We start from the raw sequence: 25,223 nt of genomic DNA on the forward strand, positions 1-25,223 counted from the left end.
CGGCAGCAGCAGTGGCGCTCACCTTTAATCCCAGCTCTCGGGAGGCAGAGAAAATTGGCTCTGTGAGTTCGAGGCCAGCCTGGTCTACAAATTCAGGGCTACCCAGAGAAACCCTCAAAAAACCAAATAAATAAAAAGCTTTTGCTTTTCATCCCTTCCCTCAAGCTATTTCCCCTAAGTGAACACAGCCTCCCTCGCAGATCCTTGTGTAGCTGGTCCTTAGTTCCCCTCCGGTTTCTCTCAGATCCTGAGCAGCCAGTCCTTCGGTCCACTCTGGTTTCTCATCTTTCCTCTCCTCCTTCTTTTTATGGTTTACTAATTGTTTTGATGTACATGTACCTGTTTTTAGTCTTATTTTGTGACTGAGGGGGACATTAAATGAAAATTAAAAATCTTTTGTTGAAAATAGATTTTTCCCCCCACAACATAAAAATCTGGACGGCTTCATGAATGTGCTTGCCATCCTTGAGAAGGAAACAAGCTAATCTTCTCTATATTGGTCCGGTTTTACTCTGTGTGCTGCCGAAGTGAGCACAGAAAGTGGAAATTCTGTTTTTCTCAATCTAATGAATATTTTTGAGTGTCTATACTAGAAAATAATGGACAGTTTACATTTCATTAACAATTTAGTTTTCTTTAGAATATAACTTTTATTTGTAAATTTTTTTTGGGGGAGGGGGCGGTATTTCAAGGCAAGGTTTCTCTGTGTACCTTTGCACCTTTTCCTGGAACTCACTTTGTAGACCAGGCTGGCCTTGAACTCACAGAGATCCGCCTGGCTCTGCCTCCGAGTGCTGGGATTAAAGGCATGCACCACCACCACCCAGCATATCTGTAAATTTTATTATGGTGAATTACAGTTTTACCTGCTGTTTAGGCTGAGACTCTTCCAGATAGACAAAGACACTGTAGCGAGCACATACCCCAGTTACGGGGGAGGAATAATCACTCTTGATTCAGACTTGGTATAACACTCATTTATTCACACAGTAAGTTTACAAGCAATATTCATCCTGTCTTCCAAATGGAAGCAGGAGTACCTCTCCGGGTATACAGGTCCGGACTCGCCACGTCTGTTCCTCTGGATCTTGGGTCAGCCTTCCTCAGATCAGCCACGTCTGCACTGGGGACAGGATCTCACGTCTCTGGCAGAGGAGAGTCATCTCGCGCGAGGGCCTGACGAGCTCTGTTGGTTGGGTCTGGGGCTTCATCTTTTATATTCTTTCCTGGCTATGTTTCTAGTCTTATCCCTACTTCCACACATAGCTCCATTTGTGGTTTACTTACATCATTCTATTGCTTATCACTCCTGACCAGGGTTGTTCACCCTAGGCCTTACATGTGTTCCTTACAGACACCATCTGTTTGCTCCTGGTAGGAGACCTTTAAGGTTTCAGTCTTGGAGACTGAAACTTCCTGGTGGATTTTGGGAAGTCTCAGGATGCAATTTCATAGATGGGCACCAGGTGGCAGAACACCGCTCTTCTCTTCCCTGTTGAGTTTTAGTCTGGCTGGAATTTTTTCTGATACTTTTTTTTTTTTTTTTGGTTTTTCAAAACAAGGTTTCTTTGTGTAGCCCTGGCTGTCCTGGAACTAGCTCTGTAGGCCAGGCTGGCCTCAAACTTGGCTTCCCAAGTGCTAAGATTAGGGCATGTGCCACCACTGCTGGGCTCTTACGATAATCTTTAAGACTCCAAAAATCTCTTAACTGGGTGGTGGTGTCGCACGCCTTTTATCCCAGTACTCCAGAGGCAGAGGCAGGCCGATCTCTGAGTTCGAAGCCATCCTGACATATAGAGTAAGTTCCAATACAACCAGGGCTACACGGAGAAACCCTGTATCGAACACCGCCTCCCCCCACCACCCCCAAAGACCTGCATTTCTTTTTTTTTTTTTTTAAAGATTTATTTATTTATTTATTATGTAGTATACAGTGCTCTGCTTGCATGAATCCCTGCAGGCCAGAAGAGGGCACCAGATCTCATTACAGATGGTTGTGAGCCACCATGTGGTTGCTGGGAATTGAACTCAGGACCTCTGGAAGAGCAGCCAGTGCTCTTAACCGCTGAGCCATCTCTCCAGCCCAAGATCTGCGTTTCTTAACCTACTACAACCACTTTACTAAACCAGCACAATTTCTAACTACAATCTAAAACTTATCCTTATACCCACAGGTAAATGTAGCTCTTACCCCTCATCAAAAAAAGTTCTGCCGGGCGGTGGTGGCGCATGTCTTTAATCCCAGCACTCGGGAGGCAGAGCCAGGCGGATCTCTGTGAGTTTGAGGCCAGCCTGGTCTACAGGGCGAGATCCAGGACAGCACCAAAACTACACAGAGAAACCCTGTCTCGAGAAAAAAAAAAGGTTCTTTTTACAGCAGAGATCGTTACAGAAAACCATAACTGGTCATGATGCAGAGATCAACAGAGTCAAGCCCCGATGGACTCATCTACAACACAACTCCTGCACCTAAAGCTCAGAGAACATCATGGAAGGCGGGAGGAAAGAGTATAAGAGCCAGAGGACCAGGACGCCTGCTCTAAGACTGTCTCCTAGAAATGACAAGGGAAGCTATACCCATGATACCCCAACAATACGGCTGTCTTCACAAGACCTGAGCACAGCAGCATCAGTAGACTTGCTAATGAGTGCTGCGGGCCGCAGGAATGTATCATATGCTGGTTATGGCAAAGTCACTGCCTGGAGGGATCAAGGAATTCCTCCAGAGGAAGCCACATTCCAGGGACCTTTTGGTGTTATTTGGCTTGTTATATATCAGCTGTCTTCTGTTATGAAAATCATGTGTGCCTTCATAGTTTTCCCAATTGACTTTTCCCTAAGAAGGGCTAGCAGTGTGGACTGATCACTCTCTGGACATACACATTCCAGGTATTTGGAGAACAGCCTCAGGAAAGGCTTTCTCTGGAATCAGATATCTGCCTTGGCCACTTTCAAGGACTAGCAGTAATAACAGTTTACATGCAAGTCTCCTGATTTAAGGTAAATTCCACAAGGAGACACCGCCTAGGTCAGGTGGACGTTAAATAATAGCTTTACACAGTTTAGCTTGGACCCTCCTTTCTTATACAACCTTACTAACTTTATAGACCGCTAACTCCTTACCTAAGCACTTCTAGGAATATTTAGATAACCTTCTGTGCTGACAGCTATGCTCAGTTCAAGGCTCCCTGTAATTATTATCATTGGCAGCATCCAGCCAGGTCCATCTCCAGTTGGAGGAAAGTAACTTATCAGAGATACCTCTGTACTCTCTAAGAACAGACTTAAGCATCCAGGCTACCTGTTTGAGAAGGCCTGGCAGATGTGCCAATTAAGCTTAACTTCCTCCTTTCCCAAACCTTACCTCTGGTTTCAGATCTCCCTTTAACTATCACCAGAGGCATCCAGCTGTACACAGGTTGCCTAGTGACCAAGTACGCTTTCCCCCACCCTGCAGAAAAAAAACGGAAGATAGCTTGGGCAGATAAGAGCCACAGGAAAAACGAAGGCAGTTTTATTTTCTCCCACCGACCTAGCAACTTATAGATTCTTAACATTTTCTACCAATCACGTTTAAGACTATAGTGGAGCACATAAGCTCCCTCTTCTTAGATATTACTCGAATTTAGCCTTTAGTTAATTCATTTCCCCTTTAGTCACTTCCCTTTTGGGTTGCAAATGATAATTAACAATTACTGCCCTTCTATGTGATTCTTATCACCCCTCCATTTGACCCTGGAAGCCTGGCTTTACACTGCCAAGGGATTACTGCTTGTAAGTGTATATATACCAGGACTCCCAGGGCACGAGAGGATGGTGAAGAGAAAAGAGAAAGGAAGAACTAGATGGGTAAGAATTTGACAGGAAGCCGGGCAGTGGTGGCACACGCCTTTAATCCCAGAACTCGGGAGGCAGAGCCAGGCAGATCTCTGTGAGTTCAAGGCCAGTCTGGTCTACAAAGCGAGTTCCAGGAAAGGTGCAAAGCTACACAGAGAAACCCTGTCTCAAACAAACAAACAAACAAACAAACAAAAGAACTTGAGAGGAACAAACTGAGATGGAGAAGAACTAGATTGAAGGGCTAAAAGAGAGTACTAGAGGAACGAGATGGAAGATGAGGAAGAGCCAGATGGGGAAGAACAAGATGAGGAAGAACAGATGAGAGAGAAAGAGATGGGAGAGGAGCTAAGATGGGAAAGAACTAGATGGATGAGAACCTATAAGGGGCAGAACTAGATGAAGGAATTAAGATAGAACCTAGAGGGGACAGCAGATAAATGTAAAGAGAAATTGGGCAAGAAAGGAGCTAAAAATGAGAGCAGAGTATAAGCTTGTAGAGAGAAAATTGACAGAATAATACAATGTATTGGACTAAGGAGTTCCGGGTACATAGATTCATTTCTTTTCTTCAAAGATTAATTATCAGCTGGTTGTAGATTCTTCCTGGACCCTAGGAGGGGACTATCAAGGGGCTGGACCCCCATAGTCCCTGAAAAATGGGGAAGGAGGAAATCTCATGGGGTCACACCCCTAGACAAGACCTACAGGCAACTAGCAACTTCTTCTTTTTTTTTTTTAAGATTTATTTATTTATTATATATACAGAAGAGGGTGCCAGATCTCATTACAGATGGTTGTGAGCCACCATGTGGGTGCTGGGAATTGAACTCAGGACCTCTGGAAGAGCAATCGGTGCTCTTAACCTCTGAGCCGTCTCTCCAGTCCCAACTAGCAACTTCTAAGAGAGACTTAACCTCTCCCAGAAATGAGCTCCCAAATTAATTATCCCATATAAAGTGGCCAGCCCTGTAATTATATACACACAAACAACAATAGGCTCAGCATGTTGGGAGGCATTGGAGGGAGGAGAGGGGAGGGAAGAGATGTAATTACAAAAGAGATAGAAAGTCTCCTTCTCTTAGATTCACATAGCCTACGGTCCTTTGAATGTGCTGTGGGAGCCTCGCTGCATTCGAGACACTTTTCTAGCTGTTTTATAACATTTCTCTATGGGTCCTTTGGAAGTGTTGTACTATCATTCAAAGACTTCCCCTAGGGAATGTGTCCTGTCCTGTCATTTGTGAAGTTTCCACCCCAGTAGAAAGACTTTACTTCTGTAAGTTTCAAAAAGGCTGGAGTCCCTGTTGAGGCTCCAGATCTCCTAGATACACAATGGTATTTATGCTAACAACAACAACAATAACAAAAAAACTCTCACAAACCAAAAGCTGGATAACAGAATAGATGAGAAAACTTAGCTTAACTTAAATGGCACACCAGTACGCTGGACGAGGAGAAGCAGATGTCTTAGGGTTACTATTGCTGTGATGAAACACCATGACCAAAGCAATTTAGGGAGACAGGGTTTATTTGGCTCACATTTCCACATCACTGCTCATCATTGAAGATGTCAGGGCAGGAACTCAAGTAGGGCAGTGTTGGTTAAGTGGCTGGCCGCCGCAGGAGAGTGCTGGATGTATTGGGTGACGGAAGTCACGAGCCATGGTTACCTTTCTAGAGCCTTATTGAGAGAGAGAGAGAGAGAGAGAGAGAGAGAGAGAGAGAGAGAGAGAGAGAGAGAGAGAGAGAGACCAAGTGGAGGAGGGAGAATACGGAAGGAGAGGCGATACAGAAAGAGAGAACACAGAAAGAGCACGCCCGCTTTTTAGGCTGGGATACCATTGGAGGCTGGTGACATAATTAAGGACATAATCCTTACAGGCAGGAGCTGATGGCAGAGGCCATGGAGGGGTGCTGCCTACTGGCTTGCTTCCCATGGCTTGCTCAGCCTGCTTTCTTATAGAACCCAGGACCTTTAGCCTAAGGGTGTCCCCACCCACAACGGGCTATGCTCTCCCATATCAATCACTAGTAAATGAAATGCTCTACAGGCTTGCCTCGAGCCAGGTTTTTGTTTGTTTGTTTGTGTTTTTTTGTTGTTTTCTGAGACAGGTTTCACGGTGTAGCCTTGGCTGTCCTGGAACTCATCCTATAGACCAGGCGGGCTTTGAACTCAGAGATCCATCTCCCTCTGCCTCCTGGGTTCTGGGATTGAAAGCGTGCACCACCCGCCACCAGCTCGGCTCGACCAACCAACCAAACAAAAACAACATAACAACACACTCAGCTCCACCAACCAACCAAACAAAAATAACATGGGAGAAAAGTGTGAGAAAAGTGTGTACTCACTGGGCAGTAGCAAATGTCCAATGTAGAAATAGAATACTCTGTTGTTGAATAAAGCACTGAGGGGTCATCCTGTTAAAACCTGACAGTTTGAAGACGGTCCCTGGCTCATTCACTCTCGTGTCTCCCAGAATCTTCATAATAATCCATCTTAAGCACTTGAGCGTATCAAGAGCCGGGACAAGGATTCTCCTGCCCACTTCACTCTAGCTCCCAATCTGGTCTTGTTCTACCTTCTGCATTGGTTCCTTGACCTCTTCAACATCCTCTTATTTTACTGGTCAGGTCTGTTCACTGATCCAAAAGACAGCCATGTGTGGAGGTCAGAGGACAACATGTGGGAGTGTGCAGACAGGACCCCTCCTCCGTGAAGTTTCTGTGCCTTGAACTCAGGTTGTCTGCTCGGCCGCTGGCGCCTTTACACTCAGAGCCGTCTCGCCAGCCACCCACATACTTTTGACTTTTCAGTGAGATTGTAAGCCCTTTCTGGGAAAGGCTTTATATCTTCTAAAATTCATCTTTGAGGACCCGGTCTACTCAATTACAGTTTACCTTAGTACTGAGAATAGAGTCAGCCCCAACTATTTAACAGATTTTAGCTGAAATAATGAATCTCAGAGTCATAAATGAGAGTTGCATTTTTTAAAACATTATTTGTTTGTTTTATGTGTATGGATTTTTTTCTTGCATGTGTGCATGTGTACCACGTGTGTACAGTGCCTGATGAAACCGGAAGAGGCATCAGGTCACTTGAGACTATTTACAGACAGTTGTGACTGCCATGGGGGTCCTGGGAATCGAACCCAGGTCCTCTGGAAGAGCAGTCAGTGCCCTTTCCAACTCCTTGGCATGTCTTTTGTAATAATAACCTTGAAGAACATCTCAAGGTCAATTGGTATATTGGAGTTTAAAGGTCTAAGATGAAGTACCAGCTCTTTCCTTTATTAACCTCTGGCACTGGTTCCTTGACCTCTTCAATATCATCTTTTATAACATTGGTCAAGGTATTGACAATACAAGTTTCCTCAATGTAAAAGAAACTTGAGCACAAGACCTCAGGGCATTTGTAAGAATTAAGTGACCAAAGGTGTGTGGTCTGGCACACTAAGTGGCTATTACAGGCACTGGATAAAGGTTTTTGTTAAAGAACATTTAAATCATCTACCATGTTTGACTTCATTAGTTTTCTGTTTCCTCTGTCACCTGGATCAGAAAGATAATTTCAGATTTTCCTTAAACTTTGGGAAGGTTACATTCTTTTCTTTTTCTTTTTTTAAAATTTTTTAAAATTGCAGTTTCTTACTTGCATACATTGTATCCTGGTCACACCCCCATTACCTTGTCTCATCTCCTTCCCAATCCTGTTGACCCCTTCTTCTTCCACACCTGCTACCCTCTTACCGTAATGTCTCTGTGTGTGCGCCCTTCTGGCACAGGCAATCACAACTGCTGTATGCCTATGATGGCATGGCCATTTTATAACATTTCCCTCTACCCTCCAGCCCTCATGGTCTCTGCACCACCCTCCTCCACAATACTCCCTGGGTCTTGGAGTGACAGAGATGTCCCGGTTCGTGTGTAGCTAGCTCTCAGGAGTCCCTTAGTCTTAGGACTTTGATGTGTTATGAATTCCTGCTTTAACTGTTGCTCACAGCCCCACAGAGCTCCTCTGATAGCTGTGCCAGTCTGCACCTATAAATGTAAGTGTTCAGCAGGTAGCTTGATGGCCCATTTAGTGTTTCAGTTTTGGTACAGGGTCTCTCTACATAGTCCTGGCTCTCCTGGAACTCACTATGTAGACCAGGCTGGCCTCAGAATTATGGAGATCAGCCTGCCTCCTCTTCCCAAGTGCTGGGATTAAAGGTATATGCCACCATATCCGGCTAATTGTCCATTTAGCAAAACATCAGTACTAGACTCCTCCACAGGGCTTTGTTCCTGGTCATAGGCTTTTGACCGTGTTCACAGTGTGAAGCATGCATTCCCTCCCATGAGGCATGTCTCAGATCCCATCAGGAAGCGGTTGGTTACCCCAGGAACATACATGCCACCATTGTGCCTGTGAGCATATTTTGGCTGGCAAGTCAATGGTCCATATCTGTGTTAGATGTTTGATGACTTTTCCCCCCAAATATTTTGCATAGAATTTTCGAGCACCATAAACCCTGATCCTCAGGGAGGAAGCTTCCAGCCCACTTCTAAGTTAATTTCTCTGTGTTCTGTATCCAAAATGTCATTTCTTCAACGGTAGGCCTTACTCTCTATATGAGTTTGCTTTTTGTTGCTATGATAAAACATTGACTAAGAGCAGCTTGGTGAGGAAAAGATTCACTTGGAGAGAAGTCAGGACAGGAATTCAAGGCAGGAACTTGGAGGCAGGAGCTGAAGCAGAGGCCATGGAGGAATGTTAGGTAATGGCTTGCTTTCCATAGCTTGCTCAGCCTGCTTTGTTATACAACCTAGGCCCACCAGCTCAGGAATGGCACCACCCACAGTGGCTTGGGCCCTCCCACATCAACCATTAATCAAGACAATGCCCTAGAGACACATCCATAGGCCAATCTGATGGAGACCGTACCTCACTTGCGGTTTCTCTTCCAATCACCACCTCCAGCTTTCTCCCCTCTTTATGACACACATTTTGCTCTTCTGTTATTTTAGTTGTATTTCCACACTGCCACCACCTCTACCTCATGGCCCCTTCCTTGATTCCTGGCCTCTACAGATATTCACTCCAATGTAAACAGAGAAATTTAAACTTTGAATCTAGGGCTCACATGTAAGAGAGAGCCTACAACATGTCTTTCTGGGCTCTTGTTACCTCACTTGGTAGAAGATTTTCAAGCTCCACTCATTTTCCTGCATATTTCATTTCTTTTTTTAGCGCTGAATAGAATTTCATTGTGTAATCGTGCCGTATTTTCATTATCTATTCACCTGTTGGAGGACATCTAGGCTGATTTCATTTCCTGGGGATTGTCACCAGGGCAGCAATGAACATCGATATAGAAATCTCTGTCATAGGGTACTGAGTCCTTCGAGTGTATGCCCAGGAGTGATGTATCTGGGTGATACAGTATGTGGTGGTTTGAAAAAAAATGCCCCTAAGGGGAGTGGCACTATTAGGAGGTGTGGCCTTGTTGGAGTAGGTGTGGCCTTGTTGAAGGAAGTGTGTCACTGTAGAGGTGGCCTTCAAGGTCTCAAATATGCTCAAGTTGCGCCCAGTGAGACAATTCACTTCCTGCTGCCTGTGCACGATGTAAAACTGTCAGCTACCTCTCCAACACCATATCTATCTGCATGCTGCCATGTTTCACCATGATGATAAGGGCCTGGATCTCTGAATTGTAAGACACTCAATTAAATGCTTTCCTTTAAAAGAGTTGCCGTGGTAATGGTGCCTCTTCACAGCAACAGAAACCCTAAGACTTGGTAGTTCTACTTTTAACATTTAGGGAAACCTCTCTGCTGATTTCCATAGTAACTGCAGCAGTTTATATTCCCATTAACAGTGTAAAAGTGGTCTTCTTTCCTCACATCCTCCACAGCATTTGTTGTTACCTATTCCCCCCCCCCCCCCGCCCCCAACAAGGTTTCTATATATATAACCATTCTGGTTGTCCTGGAACTCACTTTGTAGACCAGGCTGGCCTCGAACTCACAGAGATCCCCCTGCCTCTGCCTCTCGAGTGCTGGGATTAAAGGTGTGCACCACCATCACCCAGAGTAATTTATTTTTTTGATAATGGCTATTCTGACTAGGGTAAGATGAAATCTCAGATTGGTTTTGATTAACATTTAACATTAATGATGCTGAATACTTAAAAAATTGTTGCAGATTTATTTTTTATTTTATGGGTGTTTTGCCTGAATGTATGTATGTATGTATGTATGTATGTATGTATGTACATACCTGTTATCTGTGGAGGTCAGAACAGGATGTCAGATTCCCTGAAGTTGGAGTGGTCGTGATGGTTGTGAGCCACCATGTGGGGCCTGGGATCTGAATCTAGGTCTTGCTCAAGAATAGCAAGTGCTCTTAACCACTGAGCTACCTCTCGATCCCCTGATGCCGAACACTTTAAACAATATTTATTAGCCACAAGTATTTCTTCTTTGAGAACTGTTTAATTCCATTTTCTTGCTATTTATTTTTTTAGTTCTTTGTATAGTCTAGATATTAATCCTCTGTTAGATGTGTAACTTCTCATCCTGAAGGGTGTTTCTTCACTTGAGTGACTGTTTCCTTTACTGCACAGAAGCCGAGGTCGCATTTGTCAATTGTTGGCCTTATTTCCTGAGCAACATGGGTCCTACTCAGAAAGCCCTTCCACATGCCTGTATCTTGTCATGGACATCCTACTCTTTCTTCTTGAAGGCTTTACACTGAGACCTTTGATGCATCCTGAGCTGGTTTTTGTGTCGAATGAGAGGTAAGACTCTCTTCTTAGTCTTTTTTATGTGGATATCCAGTTTCTCAGTACCATTTGTTGAAGACGTTCTCTTTTCTCCGGCGTGCATCCTTGGCCTCTTTATAAAAAAAATCAAATGGCTGTAATTCTACGGACCTCTCTCTCTGCAGCTTCTGTTCTACCCATTGATCAGCTTGTCTGCGTTCATGCCAGTACTGGGCCGCCTTTGTCCCTGTGGCTCTGCAGTGGAACCTGAAATCGGGTAGCTGATGCCTCCAGATGTACTCTTCTTGCTCAGGATTGCTTTGTTTATCTGGGGGCTGCTGTGCTGTTTTATGAATCTTAAGATTTTTTTTCTGTTTCTGTGAGGAATATCAAGGAGATTTGATTGGGATTCCCATGAACTGCAATCTGCAAGGATAGTTTTAGACAAGGTGGTTGTTGTTACAACATCTGTTCTAATCCCTGAGCACAGGTGGGCTTTTTTCACCGTGTTGTGTCTTCCTCCATTTCTTTTCTTGGAGATTTAAAGTTTTCATTGTAGAGGTCTTTCAATCTCTTGGTAGGTTTATTCCAGGATATTTTCTTTGAGGCGACTATGAATGGAATTGTTTCCAGGATTCTTTCTCAGTATATTTGTCATTAGTATATAGGAAGACTCCTGATTTTATGTATTTATTTTATTTTATGCCACTTTGCTGAAAGTATTTTTTTTTTTAGTTCTAAGAGTTTTCTGGTGGCATCTTCAAGGTCTCTCTTAATTTTTTAAAATTACCTTTATTCATTTGTATGTGTTTATGTGTGTATGCTCATGTGCCATAGAATATGAAATGCATGTAGAGGTCTGATTGTCAGCTTTTAGGGGTTGGTTCTCTCCTTCCACTGTATGGATCCCAGGATTGAACTCAGGTCATCAGGACTGGCCACAGGAGCCTTCACCCAGTGACCTACCAGGCTGGCCCTAGAGTCTTTAATGTCTAAAATCGTACCAGAAACACTTCGATTTCTTTTCCTGTTCACATCCCTTTTCTTTTTCTTATTGGTCTAGCCAAGACTTCCAAGAACTATATTGAATAGTAATGGAGAGAATTGTCAGTCTTGTCTTGCTCATGATTTTAACGATGCTGCTTCAAGTTTGTCTCCATTCAGCATGATCCTGCTCCTGAGCCTGTCATGTGTAGCCTTCATTGTGTTGAGATATATTTTTTTCGGAGCTGTTGTTGTTGTTGTCGTTGTCATGTTTTGTTTTGTTTTTGAGACAGAGTTTCACTACACAGCCCTGGCTGGCTGGAATTTGCTTTGTAGACCACCAGGGTGGCTTCAAACTCACAGCGAGCCCCCTGAGTGCTAGATTCAAGGCATGTGCTACCATGTCTGGCTCTCTCCAGGGCTTTTTTTTTTTTTTCCCCCAGATCTGAGGACTGAACAAGTGCTCTACCACTGAGCTAAGTCCCTACCCACCCCCCTTTTTTTTTAAATTAAGGGATATTGGATATTGCTCTGTGTGGGGCTAGGGTTGAAGCTCCAGATGGAGTTGGGGTGAGGGCTGAATCTGTGGAGGGAGCAAGTGTTTCAGGCAGGTCCTGGAATTGGGGGGTTCAAGTGCGGGGGAGGGGGGAGTAGGGGAGCTCTGTTTGCAGAGAGACTGGTTGCTTCAAGTAGGTTCTCAGATGGCAGGCAGGGTTTCTCTGTGTAGTTGTGAATGTCCTAGAACTCTCTCTGTAGATCAGGCTAGGCTGGAACTCAGAGATCCACCTGCCTCTTTCTCCCAATTGCTGGGATTAAAGTCAAGCCACCCTGCATGGCTTGTTTTGTTTTTGTTTTTGTTTTTTTGTAGGGGTGGAGGGGGCAGTGTTTTTCTGTGTATCCCAGGCTGGTCTTGAACTCACTATGTAACCCAGGCTGACCTCAAATTCTCAGCAATCCTCCTTTCCCAGTCTCCCCTGTGCTGGTATTACAAGTATATGCCATCATGATCACTGGCTATTTTCTGATAATCATAAGTTAGTAGACATCATATTGACATAGATTATTTTCTACTTGGGTAATTACTGAGATTTAGAAATATTAATAAGCAAGTCTAATTATTCCTAGCATTGGCTTGGTGAGCAGGAGCATGGTGAAGAAGAAAGAGAGAGTCCTTAGACACTGCAGAAGTTTGACTCTCTAATCCTCCACTTAGCACCCGTGGGGTCTCAGTGGGAAGGAAGTTCATCTAAGGATTCCTGTCTGACTTAGAATGTTCCACAGTGGGGTGGTAAGCTTCTGTGGCTGAACTCAAGCTTTGATGACAGCTACAATTTGCTACAAGATAGGTGTGGCTGAAAGGAGACCACTATGAACTCATCAAGTCTGAATTTTATTTCGCCCAGGAGCAGAGTGATGAAGGGACATTCTTCCTTGTTACATGTATCCCATGATTCTTCTGGTCCTTCCACTCGGGGTCGCTGCTGGGGCTATTGTGCCGAGTGTGAAGATTCTGCCTCACTGCCAGGCCGTGACTCTGCCCCTGCCCCCGAGGGTCTGCCCTTGTACTCACAGGAGTTTAGGAGCCTCTGTAAGTATAGCAAAACTCTGTTAATTTGACGTTTCTGCTCAACGTTGGCAAAGCGATGAAGCCAGTTGACAAGGTGAGAATGTTTCCTGATGTCATTGGCTCTTTATTTTAAAATGTAGACAATATTTGAAACGAAAGAAACACTCAGGGCCCAGATGCTTCCAGTAAATTCAAAGAGCAGCAACACATGCATTTACAGACTGGCTGTTAAACTGTTAAAAGCCACATCCTTATGTTTTCTTCCCGTACATCAATTTATTGCATTTTGTAGATATTTTGCTTTTTCTAAATCCAAGGTTTGCAGCAAATCTGCAATCCGGAACCCCTTGATATCATTTGTTCAGTGGTGTGGGGTCACTTCCTGCCTCTTTCACATTTTGGTAATTCTTTTCTTTTAAATTAATTAATTAATTAATTTTATGTATATAAGAGCTCTATCTGCATGTACGACTTTATGCCAGAAGAGGGCATCAGATCCCGCTGGAGATGGTTGTGAACTATCATGTGGTTGCTGGGAATTGAACTCAGGACTTCTGGAAGAGCAGTCAGTGCTTTTAACCACTGAGCCATCTCTCCAGCTCCAGTAATTCTTACAGTATTTCAAAACTTTTAATTTTTATATGTGTTTGGTTGTTTATGATCAATAATATTTTTAACAAGCTGAATTTGTTCTTTGACAATTTCACATATATATACATATGTATTCATTTACATATACATATATTTCTATATGTACACATATATATTGTTCTTTGAAATTTTCATATATAATATTCTTATCCCCCACACAAGGTTTTTTCCCTCCCATACTTGTCAGTGCCCCTCCTCCCTACAGGCCCATGTCTCATGTTCAGGTTTTCTGTCTGTCTGTCTAATGACCACTAGAGTGTCTCAGTGGCCATGGGTATGGAACTTTCCAATGGAGCCTGGTGGACTCACCAGTGGGTACAAAAAGCCATATTGTTGCAGGACATTTGATCACACTCTGAACCCCAAGATTGCATTTATTACTGGAAAAACCTGTTTCTAGTTGTGGTGTGGCTCAGCCCTAGCACACACCTTTAACCCAAGAGCTTTCTGCTTAAATACTGTAAACAGGGTTAAATAAAGTCAACCATAGGTCAAGAGGTGGAGCAAGCAACCAGTTGACAGGAAGTGAACACAGGATTATTAAGATAAAAAAAAATAGAGAGAAGGAGTCAGGAGGACGGATAGAGAGATGCAGAGGAAGTAGAGGGGAGGGAGAGTGAGTTGGAAGAGACTTATTTGAGACAAGGAGAGAGGACAGGCTTCTGGGACAACGGTGGAGGAGGAAAATCAGCTGGGTGCTTTCTCTGCCTCTCTCAGGTAGCTGGCTGTATAAAGCTAAGAAAGAGCATCAGCAAGATCAAAATCAGAAAAGTCTCCCATTTCTGTGGTTAGATCCTTTGTACCAACTGGCCTCCATGGGCGTCCAGGACATGTGTGGAATGTTGCTTCTGGAAAGTCAGATATCAACTTAAATGAAAGGCTATCTGGTTGTACATGGATATCAGGGATCAAATCATCATCAATCTCTGCAACATATGGTGGTGTGGTAGCCACCACACTGTCAATTAAATCTGAGTCCTGGAAGCCAGAAGGGGTAACACTTGGCCGAGCTAGGGGAGGGCTAGGGGTGGTTCCCGCTGTCCTCCCTCGGGTCTGTGCAGAGGATGTAGTACTGTCTTCAAAAGAGCTTGCCAAAGGCTCTGTTCTTTGGTCAGTGTGCTTTCCTTTGTTTTTGCCTTTATTTTCATGTTTACCGTGGCCATGACCATGACCATGACCATGCTTATGACCGTGTTCCACTCTATGTCCATGGTCAAAGCCATCTTCCCTTTGGGGTTTAAGAAAATCATATTTAAGTTGATGTCCATGACCAAGACCATGCTGTTTCTGATGTCCATGGCCAAGGCCATGTTGTATCTGATGTCCATGGCCAAGGCCATGTTGTTTCTGATGTCCATGGCCAAGGCCATGTTGTTTCTGATGTCCATGGCCAAGGCCATGAATCTGCGGGGGCCAATGGCCTTGGTCATGCCCATGCTTTTGGGCATGGTCAACCTTATACTTTGTTTGTCTCTCATGCCCGTGAGCGGGTCTTTGTTCATTTCCTGGATTCTGCTCTTCTTGCACCATGGCAGTAGAGGGTGGACTTACAGTTGCTCCTGTTTTTGTTTCTTGTACTGGGACTACTCGGAAAGGTGAAAAGCCTGGAGGCCTTCTCATCATTGTAATCTAAACAGGAAATATTAAAAGGAACACATTATGTTAGAACCGTGCTGTTCATGGGGGCAGACTAAGAACCTGACGATGCCATTTTGGTTTGCAGTGGGGTGATTCTTTGCCGGGTTTTAAATACTATATTACTTTTCTAGGAAAATGAATTAACGATATTGTTTCTCTTTTGATTGTTCTTAAAATTTGTAGACTTTGTTTGTGGTACTGAAGATTGAACTCAGGGCCATTGTACATATTGGGCAAGTACTCCATCATTGAGTTACATCCCCAGCCTTGCCCAACTATTGTTCTTAACAATACTCCAAGGCTAAGAGTTTTTCTTCATTTGGAAAAGCTGGGTGGTTGAACTACATGATAGCTCGGGTACACTGTTGGATGACTGATATCATTTCTATCACAAGCATTGCTGTTCTTATCCTTAAAGGCCCGAGCATCTTCATAGCTTCACTTTGTCGGCTGAACCACCACAGGGCTTGCTCACAAAGCTTGGTCGGAAGGCTTTTTACAATGTGTTAGAGATAGTATACAAACAGGTATACAAAACAAGGACCTAAACTAGAAAAAGAGAGGTGGCCACTTGCAGGAAAGCATGGCTCCGTGGATGCTCTCCACTTCCACTTTCACCACCTGTGAGAAGGCGCCCGTTGAAGCCAGTGTTCAGAGGTGAAAAAAGTTTGGGCTTCAGAGTCAGGCAAGATCTTCCAGCAATCAGGTTCATGATGGAAAGGGCGGCCTCTGATCTGACCTGCACTCAATGCTGTACAAACTAACTTCACTTTTCTGCAAAATAAAAATAATAGCACCTGCCTCTCAGGGTCCTAAGGACTGGTGGGAATGTATAAAAGCTCTGCTGTGCAGAGCCTGGGACAAGAGACATCGTGATGTTATTTACTCTGAAGCCTCACAGCATTTCAAATCTTTTTTTTTTTTTTTTTTTTTTTTTTCCCCCAGAGCTAAGGACCAAACCCAGGGCCTTGCACTTGCTAGGCAAGCACTCTACCACTGAACTCAATCCCCAACCCCTAAACATCCTTTTCACTTTTTTTTTGGGGGGGGGTTTGAGACAGGGTTTCTCAGTGCCTTTCCTGGAACTCACTCTGTAGATCAGGCTGGCCTCGAACTCAGAGATTCACCTGCCTCTGCCTCCCGAGTGCTGGGATTAAAGGCGTGCGCCACCACTGCCTGGCCCTTCTTTTTTGTTTTTGGAGACAGGGTTTCTCTGTTTAACAGCTCTAGCTGTCTTAGAACTCACTTTCGAGACCTCAAATTCACAGAGAAATGCCTGCTTCTGCCTCCACGTGGCTCAAATTTCAAATCTTAGTGTTCCATCTTTGACAACTAACAAAGCACGAGTCACATGGGGTGTTCTTTAAAGACCTAAAAGGACGGTGCAGAGTAATGCCTTAAAGTCTTGAATCATGTGTGTGAACCCCTTGAGGACCTTTTAAAAGTGCAGGTTAGGATTCATTAACTGTGGAAGGGGAGTGAGTCCACATTTCTCACGAAGTTCTTGAATGTACAATGCAGAGCACAGCGCTGTGCCTCAGGCAGGTCTAGTGTTGGGGCCCGGGCAGGCTCCTCACTGCCAGCCACAGAACTTCTAGGGAACATTGACAGTGAGTAAAGTGACCAACAGGTTGCCTGTTCTCCTTTCCAGCCATAAACATCAAGATCAGCATAGAAACGTCCAACTTCTTACTATTTTAAAAAGATAGCTTCTCCTTCCCCAGTGTATTTCAGTAATGACTCGTTTTCAATACGCAGACATGGCTTTTTGGAATAGGCAGAATTGACTCCAAGCTGACCGAGACTGAATTCCTACCATTTCTAAGGGTTGGCAGTTGACAGTCGCTTCCGCTTTGTTCTCCCAAGGCTTCAGGTACACTTTAGCATTGCAGTTGAGACTTTGCTAATCAGGAAAGCAGAAGCCAAGAGGAAAACCATTAGTTATGAGGCGCCTGAGCAAGCGATTCTTAGAGCATCACACAGGCGCAGCGCTACTCACCCCAGCGGGCTTGGCCTCACAATTTTCTGTCAATTCTGTGTTATTCTCCTTGGAACACTCAGTTTCTCTGGCTATGAACTCCATAGTATATATCATCCCACTCACCACCTGTAAAATTAATTAGAACAAAACAAGTGTTTAATAAGGATTTGTATAATAAATCACACTTTTTTACTCCGATGAGTTTAAAGTTAGAACCTTGAAGTTTTAATTATATACTGACCATCTTAAATAGTCATACTCCTCAGGCTACCAATATCTGATACAGACTTTCAGTTTGTGTGCATATCTAAGATTTCTAGGTATTAGTGGGGCTAACTTCCTTTGCTGAGGAGAAGAAAAGCAGGCCACACTGTTTACTTTAATATGCACATATCAATTTTAATGTCCAAAAGCTGCAAACTGCACTCCCCAGTAACTCAGGGCTTAAGTTACAATACAATCTGGGGTACGGAGCGCAACCTTAAAATATCTTCTTTAATATTGTTTGTTGTCTTGCTGCCAAATACTGAATCAGTAAATTCTTAAGTAGATTAAATTATGCAATTAGGAAAAATATTTAGATTGTCTATTGTTTCTCTTGTATTTTTAATGTTAAGAAACCTCTTAAATGTTTAAACTATTTGTTTGTTTGTTTGTTTGTTTGTGTGTTTGTTTGTTTGAGACACAGTCTCACTATGTAGCCCTGGCTGGCTTGGAACTCACCGTATAGACCAGGCTGGCCTCGAACTCCCTGAAATCTCCCTGCCTCTGTCTCTCCAGTGCTAGGATTAAAGCTGTGCCCCATCATGCTCAGCCTGAGATTGATTTATCCTGATTTTATATGTGTGGATATTCTTGTATATGCTTCTGTGCAACACCTGGGTGCAGCCGTGTCCTGAGAGCCCAGAAAAGGACATCAGATACCCTGAAACTGCAGTTACACAGGGTTGAGAGCCACATGTGGGTCATGAGAACTGAACCCCAGTCCTCTGTAAGGGCAGTCAGTTCTCTATGGCACTGAGCCATCTCGGCAGCCCTCCCATTTAAGTACTTAGTAACGGTTTTAGTCACGACATGAAGTTGTCTATAATCAGTTGTCATATATAGCCCAGCTTTGTGATCTAACTATACATTATGGGATTGAAATGTATGTGTGTGTGTGTTTGGAGCATTACAAAGCTCTTGAAAAGAACGCATCTAACTGTCGTGACCTGAAGAAGAGCTTACACACCGATACTACAATCTCATTTTGTAAAAAAACAATTGAAACCTTCCTTAGCTCTTCACGCTTTTATTGTTTGATCTTTGTTGTACTAGGGATGGGTGCTAGGACCCCGTCAGGGACCCACCATTGAGCTATATTCTCCAAGTTTTTAATTTTAATTTTTTTATTTGAGGTATAACCTCATTGTATAACTCAGAGTGGCCTAGAACAAGTGGTCATCGAAAGCACCAACCTTCTGCCTGAACCTCCCCAGATAGGTGTGAGCCGCCATCCTGGCCTCCTGACGCTGACGGCTCAACTTGATTTGGGGGGACAAATTCAACACGCCCAGGACGGTTTTAAGACTGCATCCACCCCGCCACCACCAGTGGCCTTCTGATCAAGGTTTCCAGTGCATGAAGTCCAAAGCCTCTGTGCCCAAGTTCATTTCTTTGTGTTATTTTTCCCCCAGTAGAGAACACTGTATGTCAATATAAATTCCAAATGTATTTGAAAATTAAAAAAAAAAAGACTAATGAATAAATACTCATCAGAACCCAGGATATGGAGGAGCATTCCTAGGAGAAAGAGTGGGAGCAAGCCTAAAGTAAAAGGGAAATGTTTAAATGGATAGATGATGGTGAAAAGAATTTCTCAAAAATCAGAGCAAGTGGCTTAGCACAGTGGTGTATGCTTTCAGTTCCAGTGCTTGGGAGCAGAGACAAGTAGATCTCTGCGAGTTTGAGGCCAGCCTGGTCTACAGAGCGAGTTCCAGGCCAGCCTGGAACTATATAATGAGCTCCTGTCTCAAAAACAAAATGAAAATAAAAGTATTTAAGAATATATGTAACCAAAGAAGTCAAAGACCTCCACAGTGACATTTTCAAGATATTGGCAAAGTAAATTACAGAAAACACTAGACAACAGAAAAACAGTCCACATTCCTGAATAGACAAAATTAATATCATGACAATGTCTATACTACCCAAATTAATATACACATTTAATGCAATGCCTATAAACGTTCCCATGTCATATTTCACAGGTTTAGAAAACATAATACAAGAATTCATATGGAACCCCAAAAAAGTGAACGGCCAAAACAATCCTGAGGAGCAAGAACAATGTTGAAGGTATTGTAGCTCTTGACATCAAATATACATACTGGGTAACCCTGGCTGTCCTGGAGCTCACTCTGTAGACCAGGCTGGCCTCAAACTCACAGAGATCCACCTGCCTCTGCCTCCTGAGTGCTGGAATTAAAGGCATGTGCCACCACCACTCGGCCCTCAGCTCCCTTCTTGAACCTACCTGCCATTTCTCCATTTTGTTTCCTTAACACTAACATGGGAGTTTGCATCAAAAGTCTCAGGTACATGCAAGTTGACTTGGGGCTTAGTTCAGTGTGGAAGCCCAAGGCCTTGGGTTTGGTCCCCAGAACCACAAATAAACACACAAACAAATCCCTCAAAATTAGATATATACAAATTCTTTTACAGTCTTAGGACTTCTGTTAAAAGGAACATTCTCAAAACTGTGCACACAGATTTTCAGCATTTGTTCATCTGAGCAGAGATGGGGCACACCATCCCCAGCCCCAGGGAGCACCATCCCCAGCCTCAGGGAACACCATCCCCAGCCCCAGGGAACACCATCCACAACCCCAGGGAACAATATCCACAACCCCAGGGAACACCATCCCCAGCCCCAGGGAACACCATCCCCAGCCCCAGGGAACACCATCCACAACCCCAGGGAACACCATCCCCAGCCCCAGGGAACGCCATCCACAACCCCAGGCAACAATATCCACAGCCCCAGGGAACAATATCCACAACCCCAGGGAACACCATCCCCAGCCCCAAGGAACACCATCCCCAGCCCCAGGGAACAATATCCACAACCCCAGGGAACACCATCCCCAGCCCCAGGGAACAATATCCACAACCCCAGGGAGCACCATCCCCAGCCCCAGGGAACACCATCCCCAGCCCCAGGGAACACCATCCCCAGCCCCAGGGAACACCATCCACAACCCCAGGGAACACCATCCCCAGCCCCAGGGAACACCATCCACAACCCCAGGGAACACCATCCCCAGCCCCAGGGAACACCATCCACAACCCCAGGGAACACCATCCACAATCCCAGGGAGCATCATCTCCAGCCCCAGGGAACACCATCCACAGCCCCAGGGAACACCATCCACAGCCCCAGAGAACACCATCCACAGCTCCAGGAAACACCATCCACAGCCCCAGGGAACACCATCCACAGCCCCAGGGAACAATATCCACAGCCCCAGGGAACATCATCCCCAGCCTCAGGGAACGCCATCCACAACCCCAGGCAACAATATCCACAGCCCCAGGGAACAATATCCACAACCCCAGGGAACACCATCCCCAGCCCCAAGGAACACCATCCCCAGCCCCAGGGAACACCATCCCCAGCCCCAGGGAACACCATCCACAGCCCCAGGGAGCACCATTCCCAGCCCCAGGGAACACCATTCCCAGCCCCAGGGAACACCATCCCCAGCCCCAGGGAGCACCATCCCCAGCTCCAAGGAACACCATCCCCAGCCCCAGGACCAGCAGCAGTGGAGCAGGAACAAGTGACAGGAAGTGGCAGAAACCTCCCTCACTAATGGTGGCGGTTCAGAGCTTGGTTTGACAATTATCCAGTGTGGAGTGGATGCACACTCTAATAGGACTAAACAAATAACGGCAAGGCAAGTTTAAAACTATACAAAACATCTTTAGCAACCTAGCAAGATCTCTGTGAAGAGACTGCATGGTAACAAGTTCCTCACAGCTAATTGAGTGCCTGGAAATTGCTACATCAAAGACTGCTTTGAATAATCAGGCTAAGGATCAAGTGGATGTTTTCAAATGGAATTCACCCTGTATTCTAGTAGATTTGGCAGCTAGCTGAATGGTTGTCTGCTCCCTGATCCCTTGGGCTCACATATTATCTCACAGCGTTCCCTTGGCACCCTTCACGCACGCGTGCGCGTACGTGTGTACACACACACACACACACACACACACACACACACACACACACACACGGGGCAGGGGGATGGGGAAGAAGGGGGATGAATGAGGGGCTGCCTCCTAGACCCCAAGCTTTGGATGTGCAGTACATGACACCCAATTCTGACATCAGTAAGAATGAAGGAATTTCATAGGACAGCAGACCCGTCAAGCGAGAAGTAAAGCCGACACTAGAAAGAGCGGTATAAATCAGCAGTCCCTTCAAAGGTCACAAGGCAGTGAAGTCAGTGAGGCCCTGCACTGTGAGGTAGCAGTAACACATCATACAGAGATCAAGTGTCCATTGAGAGTTATCTTAATAAAATTTGTTTACTCGTTTTGGTCGTAAAACTGAGGAAACTAGAAAGATGAGAATAAATAGTTCATGGCGCCACCACCTAAAAACCACCCCGTGAACACACCAACACTGCACCTGTTCATCTCAGTATTGCTTTCTGTATGGCACAGTGGGGGAGCCTAACGTGGATTCATTTTTGCCATCTGCTTTGTATTGAATACTAAAGCACGAGACACTCCCCCATCGACCACTCCTACGCCTTTAAGTTTCTGCCTAACGCTCCACTGTCCGGATCTCCTAGGCTTCATTTAACCACTTCCATATTGTGGATCCTGTTATTATTAGTGTGGATGTGGTGGGGTGGGTGTGTGCATGCCACCACATGCATGTGGAAGTCAGAGAGCAACTCCGTGGAATCGGATCTCTCCTATTTTTATGTGAGTTCCAGGCATGGAATTCAGGCTGTCTGTCAGGTGGGTGTAGGAAGTGCCTTTATCATCGGAGCCATCTCAATGGCCCAAAAGTTTGACAGCTTACCACATCTTTTTGCTCTTATAATAGAAATGACTATGGTTGTGTATGAAGTCTCTTGTTTCAGATTCCTAGAAATCCAACTGCTAAGCCAAAAGTATGAACTCTTAAGTGAGAATTTTCTTATGAGATTACAAAGATCATGTTGGATTCTGTAGCAGCTTGGTTCTATTTTGATTACTTTTTTTTTTTTTTATCTTGTATGTAGGAAAACCAGCCTCGAGTCTTTTTTTTTTTTTTAAGATTTATTTATTTATTATGTATACAGTGTTCTGTTTGCATATATCCCTGCAGGCCAGAAGAGGGAGCCAGATCTCATTCAGATGGTTGTGAGCCACCATGTGGGTGCTGGGATTTGAACTCAGGACCTCTGGAAGAACAGCCAGTGTTCTTAACCTCTGAGCCATCTCTCCAGCCCCCAGCCTTGATTCTTTAGAATAGGAATCTGTCCTTGAACATTCCGGTCATAGACTGCCAGCACTGTTAGACATTTTGGCTTTTCTTTCTTTCTTCCTTCTGAAAGACCCTAACCCTTCAGGCTTACACCCCCCAAACCCCAGGAGAATAAGGAACTAAAAAGAAAACTAGTTCCAAGGGCAACCTGACTCAGCCACCACTCAATCACCCCTGCAACAATGTAACAATGTAAAGAGATCTCTGTTAAGAGATGCTCTCAACTGTGACTGGGATAGTTGCAAGTGTTCCAGGAAGGACCACTGTGACCTTTGTGTAAACTCACTCCCCTTGAGGTTTCAGGAAGAATGTACATGCTGACGTGACTGTACCCACTCTGTGATCAGACCATGATCTTGTGAAACGAAATTGTATGGGAATTGTAATCTTGTGGGTTTTGTGGGGTTTTCCTTTAAAAGCACCTATGTGACTACAGTAAGATGCGACTCTTGCTCTTAGGAGCAGAGTTTGCCCGTCTGTACAGATGCTTCAAAAAAAAACCTCGTGCTGTTGCATCAACTGGACTGGAGTCTGGGTTCTTGGGGCGCCCATTTGAGACCCTAACCTTTGGGGTCCAACACTTCCTTCCTCCCTCCCTCCCTCCCTCCCTTTTTACATATGGTGCCACAAAGCCTGAGATTTTAATAACCACACAGTCACCAAGGATGGACGCTATGGTAGAGCTGATCCTCTGACCCCAGACCAAGGTAACTGGCCTTTATTTATTTATTTATTTATTTATTTATTTAGGTTTTCCGAGACAGGGTTTCTCTGTATAGCTTTGCGCCTTTCCTGGATCTCGCTCTGTAGACCAGTCTGGCCTCGAACTCACAGAGATCCGCCTGCCTCTGCCTCCCGAGTGCTGGGATTAAAGGCGTGCGCCACCACCGCCCGGCACTAGCCTTTATTGATAGGGTGTGAAAGGAGAGCTGACCCCCCAGAGATATAGTTGTAGGACATGAGGGCATCCAGAGCAGAGGGAGAGGAGGGAGAAAGAACGTGGCCACGTGAGAGTGAAGGGCAGTTAATGGCGACTGACTAGTGATGTGGATGAGTCCAAATGGTTTAGCATTTCTTTCTCTCTGTTTCAGTGTGTGTGTGTATGTGTGTGTGTGTGTGTGTGTGTGTGTGTGTGTGTGTATTTTAAGATAGGATCTTGCTATGTAGTCCAAGCTGCCTAGAACTTGTGGCAATCCTCTTGCCTCAGCTTCTGAGGGCTTGGATTAGGGATAGGTGTGTACCACACCTGGCACTAAATGTTCTTATGAGATAAGAGCCTAGAAAGGCAGAAAATAAAAACTTTGCTTTTCCTCTCCGGGATTTTACTAATTATACAGTGGTTTCCAGAGTTTATATAGCCTTGTGGAGTTTGGATGATTTGTCATACATTACCTAATTTGAGCTTCACTCCAGACATTTCTTTTTTCTTTTCTTTTCTTTTCTTTTTTTTTTTTTTCTGGAGCTGAGGACCGAACCCAGGGCCTTGTGCTTGCTAGGCAAGCACTCTACCACTTAGCTAAATCCCCAACCCCCACCCCAGGCATTTTCAGGTAGAAAACAGAGCTTTTGTTTTGTTTTGTTTTGCTTTGCTTTTTGTTTTTTCGAGACAGAGTTTCTTTTTGTAGTCCTGGCTGTCCTGGAACTAGCTCTGTAGACCAGGCTGGCCTCAAACTCAGAGATCTGCCTGCCTCTACCTCCCATGTGCTAGGATTGAAGGCATGCACCACCATCTTCTGGCAAACAGAGAATTCTAGAGATACCTGTCCAAGACACTCAAGCACATGGCTGAGTTGGGACTCGGAATTTAAGCCACCAAATCCTTTACCAGGTATAGTTTCCCCAACCAGAACCAAGACCAGGGGTCAAATTAGCAACTGATCAACGCATAGGCTACGACCTCCCTCCATCTTATAACTGTTTACAGACCTGTGATGTTGCTTTTTTCACTGTGTCGATCTTGAAATAGAAAGTGTGGTTATTTTCTGTGTTAAGCTTTCTGATAGCATGACCGAGTGCCTCTGTCAGCTCTGGGCTGTTTGCAGGTATGCTCCTGGGGCATCCAGGGCAATTCTCAGGAAGTGGGTGTGACAAATCTTCTCCTGGAAAAGCAGATTTAAAGTCAGTGGGTCCACCCAAAGAGTAGTCTAGCCTGGCTCCTGTCACACACACAGAAGCCCAACATCTCACAAGGTGGGGGGTAACCAGAGCAGAGTTAAGGGAATGTGGTCCATGAGACAGTCACTTTCTTCCTCTCTTCTCTGTCCTCCTTGCAGCTCAGATGTTTAGGGAAGCATG

The 25,223-nt window shown here is 44.7% G+C and overlaps 1 protein-coding gene and 1 non-coding gene across 3 annotated transcripts in view; both read right to left on the minus strand.

Moving 5' to 3' along the window:
• Positions 1-428: 428 nt before the first annotated feature.
• LOC131923011 (U6 spliceosomal RNA) lies at positions 429-535 on the minus strand. Its single transcript, XR_009382468.1, has one exon. It is a non-coding gene; the product is annotated as a U6 spliceosomal RNA (small nuclear RNA).
• Positions 536-12,939: 12,404 nt separating this feature from the next.
• Kng1 (kininogen 1) overlaps positions 12,940-25,223 on the minus strand; it is a 33,784-nt gene continuing 21,500 nt past the window's right edge. Inside the window, exons 7-11 of one of the 2 annotated variants that reach the window (XM_059277491.1) lie at positions 24,855-25,027; positions 17,423-17,530; positions 17,240-17,326; positions 15,337-15,414; positions 12,940-13,153 (exon numbers count right to left, since the gene is read on the minus strand). In XM_059277491.1, coding sequence (XP_059133474.1) covers positions 13,055-13,153; positions 15,337-15,414; positions 17,240-17,326; positions 17,423-17,530; positions 24,855-25,027 — 545 coding nt within the window. In that variant the 3' untranslated portion in view covers positions 12,940-13,054. Of the gene's footprint in view, positions 13,154-13,211; positions 15,415-17,239; positions 17,327-17,422; positions 17,531-24,854; positions 25,028-25,223 lie in introns of those variants that run through there. The other variant, XM_059277490.1, reaches the window with a different exon arrangement.

This window comes from Peromyscus eremicus, chromosome 12 (genome assembly GCF_949786415.1).
Source record: "Peromyscus eremicus chromosome 12, PerEre_H2_v1, whole genome shotgun sequence".
NCBI classification, from domain to species: domain Eukaryota; kingdom Metazoa; phylum Chordata; class Mammalia; order Rodentia; family Cricetidae; genus Peromyscus; species Peromyscus eremicus.